Below are 25,227 nucleotides of genomic sequence, written 5' to 3'. Positions count from 1 at the left end.
CACAGAGGAGGTTGCAGAAGTCCTAGCCGAGTCGAGCAGGATCTGCCAGGAGGCAGCCCTACAGGCCAGGCAACAGAGCTGGGAGGAGGAGAGAGCACTTCAGCGAGACCTAGCAGCCACACAGAGACTACTCCAGGAGGCACCAGGGGATCCCACTCTCCATGCATAGGAGGTGTGCACATGGGCGGCCCTCGCTAGTCTCGAGGACAGACACTCCAAGTTTTCCTTCCGTACCTCAACAACCTTTTGGGCGCGGAAGGGGGATACGATGTGCAGGGAGTTTTTCTAGGTGTATCAGCCTTGCACCTCAGGAGATCAGATTCGCAGCCTAAGTGATCAGTATGGGAGGATTCGCTTTATCCCAGATGACGTGATGGAGATAGCCACTGACTACTACAGACACATTTTTCAGCAGGAGGCAATCTCACCTAGAGAACAGCGCTTTAGACAACAAGTCTAGGACCACATTCCGTCCCTCGTCACAAAGGAGTTGAGATGCTCCCTCCTAGACTCTTTCATAGAGAAGGAATTAGAGGAGGCTTTCCATGAACAGGACGGGCAGAAATGCCCGAGAGAGGATGGCCTTTCTAAGGCCTTCTTCTCTACCTACTGGGAGGTGGTGAAGAACCCCCTATTGCTGGCCTTTCAGGAGATCTTTAGCTTAGGAGGGATGCCAGGGAGTCTATTGGCAGGTTTGATCAGTCTTCTTCCCAAAGGGGGAGACTGGTTGGAGCTATCCCAGTGGAGACCGATCACCCTGTTGTCAGTGGCCTATAAGGCACTGGCCGTGTTTGCTGCTTCAGCTGCATCATCTACGGCTAGGGATGAATTCTGAGACTGTGCTACTACATGGGCTGCCACATCATCAGATTTGCATTTTTTCCGCTGTCAGCCTGCCATATCATAACCAGCCTACCGCATTATAGATTTTCACTCTTCTCTACGTATCTATTACTGTTCTTACACCTGATATTTACTTGTACATATCAGAAAAAAACTCCGCTCGTCGCATCTCATGAGCTACCCGCGCCCCGACTGTTTCGCCATGCTACCATCGCCCAATCAAACACGCTCGCCTGCCTATTTCCTTTCCGACGCCAACGCCAAAGCGCCCCCCCCCCCCCCCGCAAATGGTCTGTGGCCCATTTCCTTGCCCTGGTCATCGCCCCTAACCTCACCATCTGTCGCCCCCCCCCTCCTGCACCCCCGCCGGCCTGGCAACTGGCCCACCTGCCCCCCTGCTTGCACATAGCCCAGTTGCTCGTGTATTACTACTCCGTACTCCCCTCCCAGTTGCTTCCTTCCTCTGCAGCATGTTGGGGATAAAGGCGCCTCCGCCTAGCCGCTCGTGTATTACTACACTGACAGTACCCACCATTGCACACTGTAGGTGGCGGGTGCCCGTCACCGTCACTTTATTCTTTATTCTTTTAGTGACAGTTTGAATAAAGAAAGGCCCGGTCACACATTGTGACTGTTGGAGTTCCCATTTTGGTCTCTCTCTCGTTCTTGCTCTTGCTCTCTTGCCATAGCTCCTCCAAGTAACCTTCAATCTTTCTCACCTTTCAACTGGTATCAGAGCATGGTTGCTCGAGCATTCTGACTTGGTTCGTGGCTCCTTCAGCTTCCTATTGATTACCTATACTCATTGGGTCTCCTTCCTGGCAGCCATAGCCGACCTTCTTGAGCTCTCTTCACTCCCCGGCTTTCCGAGCACCTTCCCGGTCGCTTTGGGCACCCTCAAGGCATTGCATCAGAGGTATTTCTTCATTTGCTTTAGGGTTTCATGCTGGTTATAGGTCTACAGGTCTGAGAAGTGAAAGGGGGCAGCACCATTGAAGCTACGGTGCTCCATATCTTGACATAGGCTTTACCGGGGCACCTCAGGCTTGTTGTGTGCCTTCTTTGGCACCCCACTTGAGCTTCCTATCACTTTGACCAGCACAAAAACGTGAGTAGCAACCCCAGGCAGATTTGCGGCATTTTCCCAGGTGTGTTTACATAACATGATCAGTTGTTTGATCTCCTCCAGCTCATTCCAGTCATTGGCAGCCTCATTTGGGCACTTTACACTTGGTTTATGCTTGGCATTTGATCCCGAGCCTTGGCATTGAGCATTGATGTGATTTACTTCAGATTTGGGACTGTTATATACAGTTTACAGGCAGCCCACAACAGTGCTACATTAGCATTTTATGTCTGGACCACTTTGGGATTGACATTGGTTGCCCAATTGGTCCCGAATGCTCCCTGAATGCAAGGGGAATGTATGCCTATGATGTGAGATGCTTTTGGGGCTGAATTTGCTCAGCCATTGACTGTTTTACACAGTCCACAGGCAGCCCAAAACAGGGCAGCCCCCTGTCATTACATTTTATGCTTATGTTACATGGTCATTTGATGCCCGATTATGCCCGGTTGGTGCCTATACATATGGGAAAGTATACCTATGGTTTGTCTATGGTTTTGAGCTTGGATTGAGCCACTGTTTGCTCAGTTTTGGATGTTTATTTGTGCTGGAATATTTAGGACTGAAGCTCATTTACTTATGTTTGGATATGCCTATTGAATTCGGGCTATGTCTTAGATGTATACATTGATGTAGTGACTCTTGGGGATTGACATAGAGCTTGGATTTGCTCTCGAATCATTGGTTGAGCTTGAGCTCGCTTCGCATCACATTTGGATCTTCATCTCTGATGTACTTATGGCATGTACTTTGCTTATGTCTGACTGGCCTTGACATGCTTCGCCTATGCCACTACTACATGCCTGTTATATTGTTTGAAGTTGGACGCTACTAAGCCTTGCTTTGGCTTGACCTTTGATTGCCCGGAGCTTACTTTGGCTATTTCTTGGCTTGCCAGAGTTACAGTTTGGACGTACGTGATATCTATGGATACTATGTATGGATGCTACATGGCCTATATGCTCATGAGGTCTTATTGATGCTTGATCTTGGACCTTTTGGCACTGGTGCTATCATATGTCCTTGTTGAGTTTCTTTGCTTAATATTTACGGCTTTTGTGTCTATGGGAGTATCTTGATACTCTTGATAGACATTTAGCAGGGGGTTTATGCTACTTGAGCATTCGGATACTTGAGATTGGAATCTTCACTTGGATGTTGCATGGTTGATATGCTGTGGTCCTCACGGATGTACTTAGGCTGATTTGGGCTTTGCACTCCTTGAGCATACACCTCTTTGTGCCAGGTCTTACCAGTGGTGTACAGTTTGCCCTATTACACAGGGGGTGTGCCGGCTTACTAACGGATTCATTTGACATGCTTGGGTGTTTTCTCAATGTTCGTATGACTGTCACATGCTTATTTATGTTTGCTTGATGCTGGTTATGCTTTGACAGTCAATGGTTGACTTGGTGCATTCATTTTGCCTATAGTTTGCTCTCATTGTACCTGGCTGTAATTTATTATAGGAAGCAATTATGCATGGACTGACGTGAAATCTTCATGCTGAATCATCTTGATTTTATGTACTTTTGATGGTACTTGGTGGGCATCATTATTAGCTATCAGTTCATGGTCATTTTGCCTTAGTTTTGGTTGTATTTTGGCTGTTTACAGCAAAAAACAGCAAGTGGTTTTGAGCTGTCTGCACTGTTTTTGACTGCATTATGGGTTCTTCTTCCAATGACAGTGCTATTTTCAATGCCATTAAGCTTGATGGTACAAATTATGCCTATTGGAAGAGCCAATTTTGGCAGGTATTGGTGCAGAAATTGCAGATACAGCCACTAAGAATGCATGGCGAGCAGCTTGAAACTATGATTGATGACGAATGAGATGAGCTTGATGAGTTATGCAAGTCTACCCTCATCTTGTCTCTCACTAAACAAGTGCATTACAATGTGGTTTGAGGAAGCAGAGAGTGCTTGGCAGCTTTGGGATAATATCAAAAACCTCTATGATAAGAAAAGTCCAGCAAGTCAAATGTATTGGTTGAAGCAACTTATGGATCTGCACATGAAGGAGAATATGACGATGTGTGCTCACTTGAGCCAATTCTATACTATTCTTAAGAACTTGACTTTACAGGGCATTACCTTCAATAATGAGGTTACTCCATTGTTTTTTCTTGGGACTCTGAGTGAGTCATGGGATGTATTCCGCACTCCCTTATGCGCTCCTGTTACTGTTTTGAACTTGCATGATGTAGAGAGTGAGTGCTCTTCTGCAGGAAGAGATCAACTAAAAGAACTTGGATGCCTCTCATGTGTCACATACTTTGACTGTTAGAGGCAGAGATGGTAATGGAAAGCATGACCATGGGAATGGCCGTGGTAGAGACTCATAGAAGTCTAGGTCTAAGTCACGTGGTAAGTCATGCAGTAAGTCTCGTGGGAGAAATGCTAATGTGACTTGTCATCATTGTAGCAAGAAGGGTCATATACACCCACAGTATCATGAGTTGCGCAATGAAAAGTACAAAGAGAAGGGAAAAGACAAAGTATAGGAAAAGCCCTTTGATCGCAACATGGTACCTGCGAAATCCAGTGTGAAAATCGAGGAGATAAATGTCATGCAGACTGATGACTCCAATGGAGAGTACATATGCAGGGGTGACGGTCGCTCCTGGGAGAGGGTTATGCAATTTGAGATGGACTCCTTGCATAAAAATATGACTTGGATTTGGTTGCATTGCCTCAGGGCAAGAAGGCTTTGCTATGCAAATGGGTGTACAAGCTGAAAAGTATCCTTGGAAACCCCAAGCCGGCTTATAAGGCAAGACCCCTTGCTAAGGGTTTTAAACATGAGCATGGAGTCGACTTTGATGAAGTTTTTTCTCCTGTGGTCAAGATGACCACCCTATGCTTGGTTTTGGTCTTAGTCGCACAACTTGACTTGGACATGTGTCAGATGGATATCAAGATTGCATTATTGCATGGGGATTTGCATGATGAAATATACATGGAGTAGCCTAAGGGCTTTGCAGAACCTGGCAGGAAGCACCTAGTGGGCAAGTTGAAGAAAAGTCTTTATGACTTGAAGCAAGCACCTAGGGAGTGGTATCATAAGTTTGATGCCTTTATGTAGTCACAGGGCTACAACAAGAGTGCTATGGATCCGTATCTTTACACGAAGAAAGCCCGTGATGGCTCATTGCTTATTTTGATACTTTATGTGGATGATATACTGATAGCAGGGAAAGCTCATGATGAGTTGGATGCTCTTAAATCTCAGTTGAAGAAGAGCTTTGAGATGAAGAATTTGGGACATGCCTATCATATTCTTGGTATGCGTATTAAGTGCAACAGGCATCAGGGACTACTCTACCTCTCACAAAGGGAGTATATTCATAAATTCCTTGAGTGTTTCCACATGTAAGTAAAGCCTATTGGCTGTCAATTACCTTTTTATGTAAAGGTCTCACATGCCGATTGTCCACAGACAGATGAGCAAAGAGCGAAGATGGCCAAGATCCCTTATGCATCAGCTGTGGGCAATTTGATGTATGCCATGATAGCCACTCGTCCAGATATTGCCTTTGCAGTCGGTGTTGTGGCACGCTATATGGCCACTCCTGGCAAGAAACATTGGGATGCCGTGAAGGGTATCATGCGATACCTGAAGGGCACAGCAGATATGTGTATTTGCTATGGCAACCAAGATACAGGATTTGTGGGCTACACAGACTCTGATTATGCAGGACATGCAAATAGTACGAAGTCCACTTCCGACTATGTATTCACCTATGTTGGCAGTGCTGTTTCAGAAGTATACGGCTCTCTCTATCATTGAGACCGAGAATGTTGCAGCCACTAAGGCTTGCAAGGAGGCCATATGGTTGGGCCGTTTGGTTCATGACCTTGGGATTGATATCTATACCTATGCTGCATTCGGATTCTATGAGTGCTATTCAGCTAGCCAAGAATCTGGTTTTCCATGCAAAGACGAAACACATTGAGGTGAGGTATCACTTCATACGTGGGGTCATGGAGCACAAGTCTGTTGACCTTGTCAAGATTTCCACTGACGAAAATCTTGCAGATCCACAAAAGCCTCACTACTGAGTGCTTTGCCTTCCTGAGGAGATTGATGGGCATTGGATGAGATGACGTTTTTCCTCATCCTGTTGTACATGTGTACATTGTACTACCTTTTCTTTTTCTTTTCACTTCTCGCTGGAGCAGATTCGCCTTTAAGTGGGAGGTTGTTGGGGATAAAGGCATCTATGTCTAGCCGCCTGTGTATTACTACACTGACAGTACCCACCACTGCACATTGCAGGTGTGGTGGGCGCTCGTCACCGTCACTTTATTCATTATTCTTTTAGTGACAGTTTGAATAAAGGAAGGCCTGGTCACACATTGTGACTGTTGGAGTTCCCATTTTGGTCTCTCTCTCTTTCTTGCTCTTGCTCTCCCGCCATAGCTCTTCGATCCTTCTCATCTTTCATAGCAACTTTCCCCTACACCGCTAGCAAAGCAACGTGATAGGTAGGTTCTCACCAGGGACACAATGGAAACCTTTGGTCAGATGCCGGAGCATTGTGTGAGTGCCCCCCAGTCAAACACCTTGCGTATCATCCTCTCTGAGGAACAACTCTTAGCCGTCTATGGCATAGAGCTGGAGTTGAAAGAAACAACTATCTTTGGTCAAGTCGTTGGACACTCCCCATCAAGGGCTCAACTTCGGGATTGACTCCACTCCACGTTGCACATTGGCACAACACAGATCGTGGAGGCAGTTCTCATGGGCCAAGGGATCTTCATGGTTTGACTCACCTTTGCAGACACAGCTCGTGAGTTAGTGGAGAGCTCACCCTATGTCTCCACGAAGGGGGTCATTTACATGGTTTCCTGGTACATCGGCTTCAGAGTGGAGACATTTGCGCTCCATAATAGGTTTCTTAGACATCCGATCACTTTACTTTTCCCCCGACTGGCGGTAGAGTACCGCTAGTTAGTGGAGAACTTCGGACGGCTCTTCGGCACAGTTCTTCGTGCCTCCTTCGTGGATGCTGTGATAGTTGCAAGAGTCCCGAAGGTACAAGTGGCCGTGAATGACACAAAGAGTATACCAAACCGGCCATGGAGGAAGTGGATAATGGAGGTCCAAAGCTCAACCAGAGTCGCTTGTGCTGAAAGGTTCTCCCTGCCGAAAACCTCCTAACAGCATGCCTTCCAAATGTGTCATCCAATAAGACTCCCTATGATCTCCCATACCTCAGAGCGGTCTGCTATGGGCTCCAGTACCTGGCCCTAGCTGACTGCGTGCGAGCAAAAATCTCCCCACGAGATGCATGGGAACAAGTGCAGGGCGAGTCTCGAGCTCATCAAGAGCTCCGTTTTTATTTCTTGCACACCTGGGGCAGCTAGGACTTGTTCTTCATGATGTAGGCAGGCAGCCCCAGATGGCGATACATCCCCCTCCATGGCTTCTTGCGCCCATCCCCCCTAGACCGCCTCTTGATATACTTGTGACTCTGCATCAGCTCCAACTAGTCTGTTGAGCATGAGATTCTTTGTATTCAAGTTTTTCTGAAGTTATATAATTAGCCACACTTTATTTGCAAAAAAAAAAAGAAGGCACTAGCCAAGATGATCAGTAGGTGACTCCATCCCATACTTTCAGACATCATTCATGTCTTCACCTTCTTCAAGGTGAGTGAGTGGGCCCAGCACAGTGGTCAGGGATTGGATGTACTTCTCCTGGACTTCGAGAAAGCCTATGATAGGGTTGACTAAGACTTCTGAGAGGGCACCATGGTGAGATTAGGCTTCCCCCCAGGCATGGATCTGAGGGGTTTTTGTAATTTACAGATCTGCTACCAGCAGGGTTCTCATAGGTGGCAGGAAGGGGAAGGAGTTTCGGCCAGAGAGATCGGTTTGGCAGGGTTGTCATCTTGCCCCGTATCTATTCCTAATCTTTGTAGAGGCGATGTCATACTTCATTCGGTCACATGTGAGTGGGCTATGTGGCCTTTCGACTTCTGGTGAGGGAGGAGATAGAGCTATTAGATTCGGAGTATGTAGATGATATCGCCCTTTATATAGAGGATGATGAGTTGATGCTGGAGAGAGTGAGACTAGCCCTAGAGATGTTTTGCATTGTAGTTGGAGCGAAAATAGACTGGCGAAAGTCGGTTGGTTTTCTTACGGACCCGGAATCAAGCACGGAGTGGGGCGTCCACTTGGGAATTAGATGGGTGTGCAGAGGGCAGACCATCCGGTTCCAAGTGGGACTCGATATAACTCCTGCCTAGCAGTTTCTTCTAGTTCTCGACTCTATCAAGCAGAAGATGACCTATTGGAGTACTACCCGCCTCTCCATAGCGGGCCGAGCCTTGGTGGTCAACTAGGTCCTCCTAGTGACGGCTTGGTACATTGCCTCGTGTTGGTGCTTCTCCTCATCTTGTGTAGTTTAGCTTCGCCGCCTTGTGCAGAATTTTCTTTGGGCCGCCTCAGACGGTTCTAGGGATTCTTGGGCCAAGGTGGCGTGGGTGACCATCTTTGAGGCTTGGTGGTGATTGGAGACCACTTTGAGGTATGGGAGATCGTAGGGAGTCTTACACGATGGCACATCTGGAAGGCACGCTGTTAGGAGGTTTTTGGCGGGGAGTGCCTTTCAGTACAGGCGACTTTGGTTGAGCTTTGGACTTGTATCATTCACTCCCTCCGCAGCTGGTGGGACCAGGTGCAGGGCAAGTCTCGAGCTCGTCAGGAGCTTCATTTTCACTTTCTGCACACCTGAGGCAGCCAAGACCTGTTCTTCATGATGCAGGCAAGCATCCCCAAATGGCGATACATCCCCCCTCCATGGCTTCTTGCCCCCATCCCCCCCAAACTGCCTTGAGAGGCTTGTATACATGATGTATTTGTGACTTTGCATCAGCTCCAGCTAGTTTGTTGAGCATGAGCACTCCGTTGTAATTACCCTTTTGAGTAATATAATTAGCCATATTTTACTTGCAAAAAAAAAGAAGCATTAGCATTAGTTGTTTTCTCTGTACCTTCTTGCAACAGCCATGGCTTCCTTGTGTTGTGGATTTAATAGAAGTAATTTCCATGGCATAGCCATACTTTGGCATTCTTATGTTCAATTTCATGTTTTCTAGTAGTCTGTTAGATTAATTTTAGTTAGAGCAGGCCTCTTTTACATGATTAACTTTGGCACATGTAGTCTATGCTTTCAGAGGCTCATCTAGTGTGGACTCTACTTTATAAGTGTTAGTAGTGGATGCAACAATGGAAGGATAGGAAATTGCTGTAATAAACGAAATAACACAAGAGTGAATAGAAAAGAAGAAACATTGCAAAGGAAAGAACACTGCGCAAGAACTTAGAAAGAAAAAGATGCTCAAGAAATGGAATCCATATACCAAGACACGAGACAGTACAAAAACAACGTGAATCATCGGTTGTATGGGTACTAGCACTTGCTTCGTCTCTCCACCGGTCCTTGCTATGGAAGTATGCAAAGTGATACAATGAATGACATAGGAGGAGGGAGTGCCTAATTAAATAGGCTAGAAATATTGCATCAATATGATCAAGGTGACCGGCATTAAATGCCGGTTAGCTAGAAATGCCTAGATCACCATGTAAATGACAAATATAAAATGCCTAAAATATCTAATTGTGCCCAGCCTTGTGGAACATGTATACTCACACATGAACTAACATATCCACTAAGACCCTCTCTCAGATCATGGGTGATTTGGTACAATTTAGTATACAAGGATAATAAGCTATCATAGTACATCCAACAATGTCTATCAAGTAGAACCATGGATATCCAAGCAGTGGGTGCACAAGCCACTACCAAGCTGCCTCAGAGAGAACCTGATGTCAATGTCAATCATACCAATGCCTAAAAATAGAGAAGAATCAAAGTAGCTCTCTATGTTTGTCAACAATGCCGCTAAAATAGCACGTGAACATCCTGTCACCAATGTTGTAGTGCATAAAGGACCATGGATTTCTTGCCTTTGGCCAAATTGCCAAAGTGTCTCCGCATGTGAACTTAGACTAGGAGCAAGCCTTCTTTCTATCAAATAGCTCATCATGAACCTGGATGTCAATCCTAGCTCCAGGATTTGAAAAGCTTCCAGACTTCAATTGATGCATCAAGGACCTATCTGGATCCTTTGGACTTGTATTGTACAAACGAGGCACAATTGCCCCACCTCACCACCCTCTCACACTCCCTCTTTGACACTCCAGAGTTGTGAGGGATAACTTGCATCACTTGTAGTAGTGAGCTAGAAGGAGGCCCTTGCAACCATCGCCAAGGCCTCATGGCAAGAGCCTAAACTTGGACATGTAGATGAGGAAGGCTCATTGAAAGAGTCATCACACCCATCATCATTGTCCATGCCTGCTCCTTCCATAAAGCTGCTAATGTCTTGCAATCCTTCCGGAGAGTCCCTTCTTGCCACAATACTAGCCGTGAGACTTTTGCTTGTTCTGCCATATGTCATCCCTCTCTATAAATAGAACATTTGGAGCACCAAGAGATAGCATCCTCATTGAAACGTGAATCTCGATACAAGAAGCATCCAATGCTCGTAGATGAGTAAACAATGTCTGCATGTTGAGCAACAGTATCAAAAGCCAAAGGAGCCATGATAAGCGAAAAACAAAGAAGATGAGTAGAGGCAAGGGATCTAGAGGGATTGATACGTGCCAAAAATATAGACTCACAAGAGTTTCAAGAGTTCAAGCAGTAAAGAAAAACACATAAAGAATGGATCTAAAGAACACAAAGTGTGGTGTAGAGAAACATCCCAACCGGATACACAAGAACCCACCTTAAAGTTGAGTAGTGTATTGCACAATAGCTGATTAGAAAAGAAAACACTTGCTGCAAACACAGACAAATCACAGCAAAACACAAAGTTGACAGCCACCAGATAGTAAAACAGCCTGAAAGCACTGTCGCCCAGCCCTGCATAGAAGCAAAAAGGCAAAACGCAGAGGCTGATCAAGAAACTCCAAAGTTAGCAGGCATTAAATGCTATCGTATGGCAAGAAAACAGGTCGCCTCACCCTGCATATACAAAACGCAGATGCAGCCTGGGAAAACAAAGAGTTTAGAGAGTCAATAATAGGTCCCCAGCTGTGAAACAGTCCCAAAATAGTAAATGTAAATGGCAGGCTGCAAAACACAGAGTAACACACCAGAAAACAGGCTGTTTTGGCTCAGCAGATGGTCGCTCAGGCTGGAAACACAGTTGCAGCAGTCCAGAAAGTCTAATCAGCATCAAACAATTCAAAATGCAAATCTATAGCAGAATAGAAATCAGCACCAGCGCACGTCAGATGGCTGATCACCAGATAGGAGCAAAGGCCAACCTGAAATCTGATACCATGTCAGAAAACTGTTATAATAAATTGCATAACACAAGAGTGAAGAGAAAAGAAGAAACATTGCAAAGGAAAGAAGAACATTGCACAAGGACTCAAAAAGAAAAAGATGCTTGGGAAATGGAATCCATATACCAAGATATGAGACAATATAGAAACAATGGGAGTCATTGGCTATATGGGCACTGGCATTGGCTCCCTCTCTCCACCGGTCGCTGCTATTGAAGTATGCAAAGTGATACAATGAATGATACATGAGAAGGGAGTGCTTGAATAAATAGGCCAGAAATATGCCGATCAGGTCAGCTAGCATTAAATGCTGGTTGACCTCATATCCTTCCACCAAGGTGAAGACTAAGGCACGAAAAGACTCATCTTCTACCGAGAGAGTTGCTCCTTCTTCTGCTACTTTCTAGTGCTGGTGATACCGCCATCTCTCACAACTCTACTATGGTGCGAGAGAGGGAGTATGAGTGGGTGGTGAGGTGGGATAGGCGAGTCTAATTTATATAGGTATACAAGTGCAAAGGATTCAAAGAGGGACTTCCCTTCCGCATTGACTAAATTTTGACAAGTTTTAAAATCTTGGAACTAGGATTGGCATCCAGGTTCATGATGGGCTTTTTCTTGATAGAGAGCAGGACTAACTCCTAGTCTAAGCTCACATGAGCCTAGCGCCTAGTTTTTAATGAATTGTGTCCTATTTTCTACCCTTGACATCCGTGTTTTTATGTACAACGGTCTTTGTTTTAGGGTTTTTGCTTTGCTCAAGATTTGAGACAACACTTTTTCCTATTGCACAACAACATGTAATGCTAACTAAGTTTGTGTGTTGATATTCGGCACGTATGTTTTGATTTATTGATCTTGTGTAGGGTTGGGTGACTCTATTTTCAGGCTATATTTCTTTATTTGGTGGTTGTCAGTACTACATTTATGCATTTATTGGTAGTGTTTTGGTTTGTTCTTTCTTGTATTCTCTTTTTGTAGCAATCTTGTTTTTTGATAAGCTTATTTGTGATACATTGGTTGCTGTCAAAAGATGACGTACAAGCGAGACAGTAGGGTTTGTGGGGAGGAACAGAGAGTGAACTCGGTAAACACTGAGAAGAGAAGAGAAGAGAGAAGAAACTCTGATGAATGGAATGATGAAGATCTGAATCACGGAGTGAATGTGATACAACGGAACAAGGGTGTTGTAAGGAAGATGATAAAAATAGCCATGAACCACAAACCGCAATGTTGTCTTGAAGGGGTGTGAGGGTAGTGGAGAGGTTGGAGAGAAGAGGTGACTAACTGGATGAATCAACCGTGAAGAATGAGTAACGGAGGCAACCTATAAATAGGCAAGAGACTATGCAGGGTGGTGCCCGAAGGGAGGGCGCTGGTTGCCTAGGGTGGCACCCTACTGTGGGCGCCCAGCCCCTTTTTGGGGATGTCCACTGTAAAACCCTAAACACAATGCGAAACCCTAAATGCAAAACATGAAACCCAAAATGCAAAACGTAGAACGCAAATTGCATGTGAAAGGTTTCTCAGCACCCCCTATTAGGCCCAAAAAGGGGAAGGAGAGACAAGTGAGGTGGAGATGGAATGCTATATGCTAAAGAATGCTCATGCAGCATGTGTCACTTAGACAGTGTTCCTTGTGGAAAAATTGTTCACTTGCCCAAGCGCCCTAGTACAAAGATGATGAAAACATGCAATGCATGGTAGGAATGTCAGACTTTATATGGTGCCGCTGCATGGGGGTGCGATCCTCATTTACATAAAAATCTGTTCCCTTGAGGTATACTCGACTACTGTCTAAAAGTATAGTTCTCTTACGTGCATCCAATAGTGCATACAATGGCTCTTGCCTTCCCATCGTCTTTCTTCTTGCCCATACGTCGAGCACCAAAGACAGGTACATCTGCCATGGCAAAATGCTTACCAAAAAACTCTATGACTTCCGTAGTAAGAGACAGTGCAATCTCATCATCTGTTTCGGGAAATCCCCAAATAACCAGGTTTTGGGCCCGCTTTTCTTTTCTTTATGTTCACGTGCATCCACATCATCTACCATTGCATCACCACCCTCTGCATGAAGTACAAGCATGTCTCCATTTGGGGAGGTATGTGCTACTACTCTGGTCCATGTTTTTGGTGTTTCCATTCATGTGCGTGTTGCCATACTCGTTTCCAAGTCTGTGATTCTCTTGGCTTGTTCCTCCACAATTTGTTCCAACTGTGTATTCTTGCTTTCCAATGCTTGACACTCGAGAGCCAAGCGTGTGATTTCTTGATTTTGTGCATTGATTGATGCTTGAAGTGTTGTCAGAAAATTCCATATCCCATCCTGTGAGATTTCTCCAACACATGGCTGCTCCAACATACCAGTAGCGAGAGGTGAACTTGTGGTTGTCGAGTTGGCTTTGCTGCATGCTACAAATCGTCCACTCCGAGAAAGGTGCTCATTAGTATCTCCAATCGTAGTCATGTTTCTTGGTTCTCAGCTTCTACGCAATCTTAGTATCTCCAATAGTATTATAATATGATAGAGTTACAAGGAGCAGCAACCAACAAGCTATATTCATGTACATGAGAGATCTTAATCTCAATCTCAACCTCAATCACAAAATTGGCATAAGAAAAAGATGATGGATTGTCTCGAATCTCATTTGATTGATTTTTTTGAAGAGCTTCACTCATTTGGAATCCCCAAGAAATGCATGTACCAAAAACTGAAGCAATCAAAATCAGCATGTGCATTCAAAGCATGTCAAAAAAAGAAAAAGAAAAAGCGACACAACATTATTTAGTTTAAAAAATTAAATAAATAATATAAATATAAGTACAAAAAATAAATCATTTTTCATTTTTGGAGGCTCATATCTCCAAAAGGAATTTGATCAAGTCTATAAGAGGACAAAACATTCTCCTCAACGTTCTCTTCAAACTCCGTGAGATGGGCTTGAATCAAATTCTATTCTGTTTAACCACAAATTAAGCTCCAAGACATGTTTCTGTGTGTAAATTTTGACAAAAAATGTGTCATTACCAAAACTTGTCCACATACTCAAAATGACCTAAATAGCACTTCTAAGTACTATTTACACACGTTACAAAAAAAATTTGTAGGATTTGATTAGTTCATATCACACTTTTCCATAGTGTGGACACTTCCCTTCAGTTTTCTGATCCTTCTCCTACTCCTTGTTCTTGGTTTTCTTCTTCTTTTGCTCCCCCTCCAAGATGACCTAGCTACAAAAGCATGAAATGGTGATTCGGGCTCTACTCGTCCTAGTCTCCTTGTGTCTAGCGTCTTGCTCCAAGATCAATGGTACAAGCTCCTCCCAAGTCACGGTATCCTAAATCTTAGAAGTAACAAAACTGGAGTAGGAAACATCATATTTTGGAGATGGAAGGTGTGTCAAAAGAGTCATTGCCATGTCTTTAGATGATATCTTCTTGCCAAGGGATGCAAGCTCATCCCGTCTCTCTTCCATTTTGTTGATATGGTTCTTCATGATCAAGAGATCATCAAGAGAAAATACTTGGAGTTTCTTCTCGAGAGTGATGCGATGGGCAAAGGTCCGAACTTGGTACAATGAAGAAAGCTTGTTCCAGACTCCCACTACTAGAGCGGATTCTCTTGAGTCGGATTGACATGAGCAAGAGCCAAATCATGGCAACTCATAAAAGAGAAAGGAACGGGTTTGAGAGTTGAGTCTATCCCAAAGAGCCGCGTGATCGATAGTTGGTCTAATATTTGTATCATCCAACATTGTACGATGGATAGTGGAGGCGGAAAATTTCCACAAATTGAAGGTATCCAAGATATACTCCACTTTGTAGAGACCAAAGGGAGTAGTTGAAAACCATCTAGACCATCCTTCTTGAGCAATGTATGAAGAACATTCACCTACACATAGTACATCATGATGACCAAGCAAGGTCCTTTAGTAGGAGAACATGCACCTGCACATAGTACAACATGATGGCCAAGCAAGGTCCTTTAGTAGGAGCCCTCATAGAAATAAAGAGAGAAAAGGGCTGGGGGGGATCATATGTGGGTTTGTGAGTGAGACTATGTATGTTCTAAGCTTTTGGATTGATCTGATTGCTGATCTTTGTTGGATCAAGCTCCGATCTTTGGTCTTCTTTTCATCAATCCTCGCAATCTTCTCAATTGTAAGTGTCTTCGCAACAACAATCTATTTGACGAGAATGTCGTTCTTCAGAGCTTTGTTGGTCCTCATTAGATTCACCAAGCCAGTCAAACCGGTAATCCATCTATCCTTCAAAGTATTTGCACAAACACACAAAGAATATGTTGTGTTTTGTTGTTAGGGTATCTAAATGGAGCCTAAATCAGCTACACTGCTGCGTTGAGATGAAAACAGCTTGTAGATACTCTGGAATCAATGGATGAATCACAAACAATGCCAACAAGCTAGCATTTTCAAGTTGCCTTGATGGGAACAGCTCTCACCAGCAATTTGGGGCAGTTGCCAAACATTGGATGGCTGGAAAATACAAAAATCTGCAAAATCAAAGCAAGAAAAGTATGGTCTCCATTCCATAGATGCTCGGAGCCCTCTCCATTGGCAATGATACGATGTATGCAATGGAAGACAAACACGAACGCAAAGACAGAATGGAAGACAAAAATTGAAATGAATCCACAAGAAAGGAAGGAATAGACTGCATGGATCTGAAAATGAATGCTAAATACAGCATGGACCGAGTAGTCCCTATATGCAACCCAAGGTATCAGTGATGATGAAATATTGAAATGAGGAATGAGAGGAAAAGTACACAAATACAATGACATATTTATTCATGAAAGATGGGTGCCCTTTTATAAGCATACAACAAGATGGATTAGGGTTTCCTAAAGAGATAATGTTTGGTGGCTAAAGTGCATTCACATAGTGCAAGGTGGGTGTAGGGAGACTCTCCCTTTATTGATGGGTACAAACCATAGGATAAAATAAATTAGGCTAGGAAGTGTGTGCTTCTTGTGCAACCTCCAAAGTACATATCATGTGTTTGTGATTTGAACACCCCCCTTCAAACTCATGATGTACACAGCTTTGTGCATGACCATCTTTTGCAATAGCTTGGTCACCACATGGCTTACCAGGGACATGTCCATCCTTAAGCAGCTCAGAGGCACATTGGCTTATCTACTCAAGATGATAAGAGGCATTCTTTGCTTGATCATTTGTGGGTCAGAGGTTTGGATGGTTTAGGAGACTCGGGATTTAGACAAGATGACTTTAGCAAAGGTTGATACAAGTAGATTTTACAAGGGTTGCATGACATGACTAAAGAGAGTTACTGAGGAGAATCACACATTTAGAGCAATCCTTCATAAATAGACACATCTGGAGGAGCCATCTTAGCTCCCTTCTTCTTCTTCTTCTTCTTCTTAAAAGTCATGAATAATGCTTCATGTTTTTCTTCTTCAACTTCTACTTCTTCGTCTTCTTCAGCTTCCTCTTCACTTTCTTGGGCAATCTTGATGAGAAACACTTTTTGAGCTTGCATCCTATGAAAACAATCTTTTTCTTAATGATCGGGCTTGTGACAAAAGTCACATACAAGGAGTTCATTATGAATGATTTTATTCTTTCCTTTGTATTTTGATTTGGTGTAGAGTGCTTCATGTTTTGAAGCAGTGTTGGTCTTTTGTTTAAATTTCAATATATTCTCTTATTCTAGAAGACAAGGTTCAACTTCAACTAGCTTAGGAGAAGGCATGTTGATAAGAGTAGTGACCGCATGGTCATACTTTCCATGCAATATGACCAATAGCAATGTCTTCTTCAACTTAAGTTCAACCAACGATTTGAGTAAGACACCAATAGCAATGTGATCGTCAACTTTAAGTTCAATCCCTGCAAGTTGAGTTAACAAGCCTTTCATGTGATTCAAATGAGATGCAAGAGAAGACTGAGATTTCATTTCTAAACAAAAGAATTTAATTAGCAGCCCAATGTTGGAAACTTTGGATTGAGATCCAAACAACTTTTTGAGTTCATCCCAAGTATCTTTTGCAGTGTCACATTCATCCACATGATGAATGTAAGTATCATCTAGCTCCATCTTGATGATGGCTTGGGCCTTATAATCTTGTGCTTTCCATGTGGCTATTTGGGCTGCATCGCGGGGTCTCTTCTCGTTTTCATTTACAATATTCCATACGCCTTTCTTGATGAGGATTGATTTGATTCTTGTTTGCCAAGTATGGAATGCATAACCTTTAAACTTAGTGGATCCATTTTCTCCATTAGAGGACATGATGCAGGATTTTCTCCATTAGAAGACATGATGCTGTGTTTAGAAACACATGGTCTTAATAAGTATATGGACACTTCACTGTAGAGATGAGCTGACTGATGCTCAGATCTTAATATACTATTTAGTGATAGCAAACAAGCTCATATCCCAGATTTGGTAAACCATGATGATAGCAGCAAGAAGATAACTTCATGTGAGTAGTAGTTGTCATGATTTCTAGCAGTAGAGGTAGCTCATAATAGGAGTGAATTGATGGAAGATACAGCATGAGCATTTTCAGCTTAGTATTGATGAGCTTTATCCAGCTAGTCTGCTTGTTTTGATCAGATAGATTTCTATAAATATCAATAACTTACTATTGAAGGAGGGCAGCAATGGATCTGACCAAGAGAGAGCAGCCCATTAGAAGAGCGACCAGCAGTAAATCAGTCAGAGAATAAGCAGCAGCAAGGGTGATGTGATAGTAGTTCACTGCAACAATAGCTGCCTTAATGGTTCATCATAGCAAATCCAGCTGATGGGGATGAAGTCAAATGGTGCCTATTTCAGCATTCTGTAGGTGCAATTTCAGCAGCATGATTTACTACAGTTTATGTCACTTATCTTGACTGTAGCTCCACCTAACACATCGGCAAATCAATCCAGTAGTAGCAGTGATTTCAACTGCAAACACGTGAGTAGGACAGCTCAAATCTACACCGGCAGATCTAAATCTTTATTATCCATATACTCAATGAGTAGCTTGCTAATGTTTTACTTCAGTCATGGAGCAACCCACAGATCAGCTCTCCTTAAGTGGTAGGCCTGACTTGATAATGACAATGATGAATAATAGTGACCATCAACAACTCTGTAGTGGATCTTTGTCAGGGAAACAAAAGCAGCTGCAGACCTGTCTAGCAGGACAGCTCACGTAAGTAGAAGGACACCAGTAGATTTGGTTTCATTAGCTTTTGTTGGCAACAGAAGGAAGCTTCAATGACTGGACTGATGGAACTTCGGTGAATAGAAGCACCAAGCAATAGCAAGAGCAGCACTTGCCTTCATCTGTTCTTCCACCACCAATGGCAATGAGCTTCAAGAGATGGGCAGCAGCAGTAGGAGCTCAAAGATCCATACCTAGCATTGCTCTAAGATACCATGTTGAAATATTCAAAAGAGGAATGAGAAGGAAAGTACACAAGTACAATGACATGTTTATTCATGAAATATGGGTGCCCTTTTATAGGCATAAAAAAAGATAGATTAGGGTTTCCTAAAGAGAGAATGTTTGGTGGTTAAAGTGCATTCATAGAGTGCAAGGTGGGTGTAGGGAGACTCTCCCTTTATTAATGGGTATAAACCATAGGATGAAATAAATTAGGCTAGGCAGTGTGTCCTTCTTGTGCAACCTCTAAAGTACATATCATGTGTTTGTGATTTTAAAAAGTGAGGGCACTAGATCAGGTTGGTGAGAGAAAGAGAATGCGGGCTGAATGGAGACAGAGAGTGGCAGCTAATGACTGGCAGTAGCAAGAGGGTGGCTGCCATAAATAGCAGCCAGCGGGCCGACGAGCTCTAGAATGGGCCGACAAGCTGCATTCGGCTGCATTTACTACAGCTGACCAATCATAAATGGTGCCACCTGTTCAAACCAGCCTGTCGAATGTGAATGCAACCACTAAAGTGGCACAAACTGAAATGCAAAAGAATGTGAACAGACTGAAACACTCTAAAACTGAAATGCAAGGATGGAAATAGAAATGTGTGGGCTGTTAGAGCTCCAATGTCTCTGTCAGGCTCTAATGGAGTTCCCAACTAGGAGATAAGATGAACAGCATGAAATGCAAGGAATTGCAACATAGAATGGTGTGGTAGAGTGATAGAAGTGGACAATGTTGGAGATGACTCGCCCTTGATCTTCTTCACCTTTTCCTTTGGCTACAAGATTTTCAGTTGCCCACATGCATTTCATCTTAGAGCAGAGACAGTTTTTGGTTGTTGATAGCCTTTTGCATGGCACCTTGTAGGCTGAATTTGTGTGCCATGGACCCAAGGTCCAAGTTGTCCTAGTATATCTCACATGTAGTGATGGACATTACTAGGTACATGTGCTTCATTGGGTCATTGATTTGGCTCATTCAATCTGACAAAGTGATTCTTATGCAGCCACCATCTTGAGCTCATTCATGCAGAGACCTCCTCAGCCTCATTGGCAGGCCGCTTTGTGGGTTTTGCAGTACCTGTGAGACACCCCGATACATGAGATTTTCTATGGAGAGGGGGTATCTTTGATAGCTTAGATAGCTCCAGATTTGGTAGGTGAGGTAGACCCTTGGAGATCTATGATAGACTTTTGCTTTACTTTGGGTTCATATGCCGTTTCTTGCAGTAACAAGTAACAACTCAATGTTGCTCCTTTTTACACAGAGGCAGAGTATTGAGCAGCTTGTGCAACCCCCCAAGATGTTGTTTGGTTGAGGTGGATGTCAGCTAAGATAGGATCTCCATAATAATATCAAGAATTCTTTATCGCCACAATGCACACTGCACAACCTACAATTTTTCTTAGTGACAGTCATCAGAGCTACCTAGTCATAGGTAGTAATCCAATGTTTCGTGCTTGCACAAAAGCACATTGAGATCTTGTATTCACCATGTTTGGGAGCATCTAGGACTGAAACTAGAGCTGATTTACTTTTCTACATCAGACAATGTGACAAACATCTTCATGATTTACCTTTGCTTCATCATATGGGTTCCTTGGGAGTTCATGCACACTCAGGATCAGGGAGGGGTATTAGTGGTTATGGTTATGTCTTGGTTGTGAGCCTACACTTAATTTAGTGGAAGGACGTTAGGAGCTCTATCTGGGTCCTGGTCATTTTAGTCAGGTCACTTTGTCCTTTGGCCCAATTTGCAGGAAGTGGCAATGTTTCTGGCTTGGGATGTTGTCCTAGAGGATTTAAATGCCATCTAGTTAGGTCAGTCTTGCCTATTTATAGGCCTCACCTATCAGTTGGTTCGTGTCACTTCAATCATTGACTTCTTTTGTCTCCCGCCTGCTCTCTCCTAGTGCCCTCAGTATAGCCTAGCTACCCCCTGTAGCGTGTGCAGAGGTTGAGCCTTATATCAGCTTCCTTTCATTATTCAATGGAGTTTCTCCTTCTTGCCTTTAGTGTTCTCTTCTTGTGGATGTGCATCCTTTTCCACTGCATGTATCACAAAATGGGCTCAAGAAAAGGAGCCAAACAGCCTATTATGGATGGACCATTACAGTTCATTCTCAAGTTGGAGTTCTCTCAACTCTGTTTAGGCTTGGAGCTTTCTTTTGTGGTGCAAAGAAAGGATGGGCATTGGCTAAATACAGCAAAGAGCCAAACAACTCGTCAACCATTATTAGTATAACATGAGCTCTTCAAATCCTTGGGAATAGTCAAAAGACTTGCAATCAAACATGCCAAAGCATGGTTACCAAGTCGAACTAAAGGCTAGATACACACCAAATGGCGAACACCCACTTTGCAAGCATTAACCAATCGAAGTACTTCTTTAGGGTTTGGGTTTTAGGGTTTGACAGTCATCAGAGCTACCCACACTATTGGCAAGGGTTAGGCGACTGTCATTTGGTGTGTAACCAACCTAATACTTTTGCTAGGATAAGTTGCTATGATCATTATTGGAAAATCTGCATACAAACAAAGAAGGGTAATTTATACGGCGTAAATCAGTTATCTGAAATGTAAGGCTGTGATGCATTACAGCAACCACATTGGCCGTGTAAGAGCTAGTAATAATCAAATCATCAACAGACAGCGAAGTCGGTTGTAGGGATGAATAATTGGAAGATTCTAAGACAATCGTATGGTTATGGCGAGCTCCTTTTGAATGCTGCTATTTGGTTTGCTCTCCCTTCTTCAGCTGATGCTTGATAACAATACAATTTGAGTGAATTTTCCCAGCACTCTCGGTGTCTACCCTCTTACTTGCGTTTTTGCAGGTCACTAAGGAGACACTCGTCATATGGGGAGAGCAAGACAGGATCATAAGCAAAGATGTTCCTCAGGTTGGTCCTTCAAGTTCGCTTGGTTGTTCCACCCAACCCACGCTACACTTTGCTGTGTAAGGAAAAGAACCTGACTTTGTTGTTTTTCAGAGACTGAGAAAAGACTTGCCAGACGTGCGACTGGAATATGTCAAGTATTGTGGGCATCTTCCTCATGTCGAGAAGCCAGACGAAGTCCGAAGACTGATAGTGGAGTTCTGTAAAACATAGCAGGAAGGCATAAATGTGTCTTGCCTGCCATCAAATGTAGCACCACACATTGAGATTTACCAGTCTGTTTGCAGGGAATGTAGTTGGTTCAATTGTTCTGGGAGAAGGGAATCATCTTGTCGTTGGGAATGTGTCTGCTGCAAATCTGTACATAAAAATGTCCTCTACTAGCCTACATAAAATGAGATATGGTATGAAATGGGTTGAACGAAACGGTACATAAAAATCATTTCAGAAGCGCTCTGCAGAGGGCAGGCATGGTTTCTAAACCCATAAAATATAAACTGCCTTTTGTTTGGATTTGTATCTGTCCCAAAAGAGGAAACGTTGGGACATAGGCCGTTAATTGATGGACCAGAGTGGAGTGTCCAACCACATATTATATTTGAGTGATTAGCCTCAATCATTATAGTTCACAGGGTCGCACAAGATAGATGTAGACTGATGGAGAGGCCCTCGGTGTCCATACTGTCTAGCATGATTAGATGGAGATTAACAAAGAGGTAGGTTTACTCCCCTCTACTCACCTACTCTCTTGCTAAACAATCGATTTCAAACACCTCCTTTCGAGGATATGTTGTGCTAGCCAATTACATTGATTGATTGATAAGTCCTCTCATTTTTACTCCATGGCCCATTAGTTGGGAGGAGATTAGCTCATTTTTACTCCATGGCCCATTTTTACTGTCTAGGATGATTAGATGGAGATTAGCCCATTAGTTGGGAGGAGAGGGGAGAGAGAGGAGAGGAGAGAGGAGAGGAAGGAGAGCCGATAGAAAAAGAGGAGAGTCAAAGAGAGGGAATAGAGAAGAGAGTAGAGAGTAGAGAGTAGAGAGCAAAAGAGAGCGTAGCTAGAGTAGAGAGAGTGGAGTAGAGTGGAGTAGAGGGTAGCTAGAGTAGAGAGAGAGGAAGTAGAAGTGAAAGGATATATTAAGTATCACTCTCTTTGGCAAGCTATCAAGAGGACTCCAAAGTGAGCCATGCATATCTATGTCTAGGGAGTTCCCATAAGTTGTGTATATATGTGATTGATTGGGTGAGGGCCTCTACTACAATTGTGTGGCCGCTAGCTCAACTTTGATGATCTCATATATGATCGAGACCTTACATTTTGACATCTTAGAAATCATGGAAAGAAGTGGCCTCTTCATCGACCTCCATCCATGATAAGTGTGACCTAATTGGTTGCAATGATCAAGACTGGGCCCCCATACTTGTACTCCTATAGAGTAATGGAGACATGACCAATATATGAAAGTGCCACATCTTAGTGCGGGGTTCATGAAACTCAACATGTGAGCATATCCTCTCCAAACCACCTAGTCTTATGTATCCTTTGATCTCAGTCTAGTGTTTGACACCTCTCTCATAGAGAAAGTAGGATCTATAAATAATGCATGCAGATATATATAGGAATCCATGTATTCGCAATCCTCTTACCCATATGTGAGTTTAGGTACAGGTGTCCTAGCCCACCATGGTGTAGTGTTAAACACTATTGCCTTGGCTTTGTCAAGGTTCACTCAGAGCCCATTGTCTAATGCATAAGAGTGTTTAGTGTATCCAAATGTCCCTATAGTCCCTATGGAGAATCAACTATCAATACGATGTCATCTACATATAATATAAGAGGCATCCAAGTGCCATCTAGTCAAGTTTCTCTATCTTCTCCCTAAGATATGTAATTAGAAATCCCATCAATGTGTAGGTCAAATAGCATTGGAGAGAGGGGCATCCTTCACCCCATTGGTGAAGTGAATAGGTGATGAAATTTCCTCAAGTTTCCACATCTTATCTTAACAATTGTCTCGTACATTTTTGGAATTCCCCAAGTAAGCTCCTTAGTTAATTCCATGGTAGTATGTGTAACAACTTGTTTCTTAGCACTTTATCAAAGGTCTTATGGAAATGTAGAAAGTAACAGTAAATCCGTTAACCATGAGCTCTACCCTCCTCAATGATTACTCGAGTGTGGGGATGTGATCCAATGTAGAGAAGTCTCTCCTCAATCTAGTCTATCTGTATGCTTCGAGATCCACTCAACTCTTACTCATGAATGGAGACATATAACTTAGCCAATGTATGTCCAACCATAATAGTTAGATAGTTACTGGGTAGATTATGATCCCTTGACTTGAGAATAGGCTAGGTAGATTATGATCCCTTGACTTGAGAATAGGCACAATAATGTTTGTGCTCCAACTCTCTAGGAGGCCTTTGCAAATGGCTCTATTAAACATGTAAGCTAGGAACCCTACCACCAAGTCTCTAGCATGAATCACGTGTTTGGCTACTAATCCATCATGATCATGTGCCTTACCTCTATTGAGCCTATCAATAGCATCACAGATTCTACTCTTTATTAAGAAGGTGGTGGTCTCTAGTAGTGGAATGGGGGAGAGGAGGCTAACCTTCTACTATGTATAGACTAGGTGCATATCGCTCCCACGTATCGGGGGATATAATGCATGTGTCTAGACAATGCTCTTTAAAACGCTTCAAGGCATCTCTAGAATGCTGACTAAAGAATAGTTGATATACATCTCTCTCTCCAACTAGGTTAGGAATTGCTCTCTTGTTCTACCATACCTCTCTCTATAGGTGAGCTCTGGTGTCGCAAAACTCATCATCATAGCATCTTTATTCGAGGTATCACTTTAATGGAGACTCTCTGTAGGTTGCGAGTGTGAAAAAGTTGCATCTGCTAGTGTGTGTGTGTAGTCTCACTAAACTATTGGGTGAGCTTATGCAATGGAATATCAACATGTACATCCTATAATAGTCTGAGGATATCAGTCTCATAGACATCCTCTATCTCTCTAAAGAAGAAATACCTAGGTATTGATGGGCTAATGCTAAGCTTGCACATCAAAGAACTGGAGATCTATAGTGAAATATAGATAAACATGATCTACTACAACTCTAAGAAAGGTTGTGAGATTGAGAAGTCTTGATTATGGGATATAAGCATTGTAAAAGCAAGTACATAATCTGCCATGTTGGCACCATGCTAATGGGGTTAACATGTGAAGGCACCTGATAGGGGGTATCTAGCTAGGCCATTAAGGATGGCTAGTCCATGTGCTATACCTAGTGCTCATCTCCACAAGATATCTCCTATACTCTATGACTTTCCCACAAGATATCTCCCATTAAGGATGGCTAGTCCGTGTGCCATACCCATCTCCAAAAGATATCTCCCATTCTTTGTGACTTCTCATGTGTTTGTCCTAAGAGGTCCTCTCTAGCTATAACTCAAACATATCTTGCTTTTGCAATACCTCCTTAGATGCTTCAAAGAAAGACACTCGTTAAGAGGTATCCTAGCATTAAAGGTGCTTACTAGGATGATA

At 43.2% G+C, this 25,227-nt stretch overlaps 1 protein-coding gene across 3 annotated transcripts in view; it reads left to right on the top strand.

The window, feature by feature from the left end:
* LOC148030745 (alpha/beta hydrolase domain-containing protein VTE7-like) overlaps window positions 1–22,122 on the top strand; it is a 43,518-nt gene extending 21,396 nt beyond the window's left edge. For 2 of the 3 annotated variants that reach the window (XM_087684255.1, XM_087684254.1), the window contains 2 exons: window positions 21,599–21,664; window positions 21,755–22,122. In XM_087684255.1, the coding sequence (XP_087540381.1) occupies window positions 21,599–21,664; window positions 21,755–21,874 (186 nt within the window). In that variant the 3' untranslated portion in view covers window positions 21,875–22,122. Of the gene's footprint in view, window positions 1–21,362; window positions 21,500–21,598; window positions 21,665–21,754 lie in introns of all 3 variants that reach the window. The other variant, XR_015691798.1, reaches the window with a different exon arrangement.
* Window positions 22,123–25,227: the final 3,105 nt, after the last annotated feature.

This window comes from Lygodium microphyllum, chromosome 9, assembly GCF_053477565.2.
Source record: "Lygodium microphyllum isolate KBCC chromosome 9, Lygodium_microphyllum_v1.1.10, whole genome shotgun sequence".
NCBI classification, from domain to species: Eukaryota; Viridiplantae; Streptophyta; class Polypodiopsida; order Schizaeales; family Lygodiaceae; genus Lygodium; species Lygodium microphyllum.
Note: the sequence above shows the minus strand (reverse complement) of the source record. Positions and strands in the feature narration are given on the sequence as shown.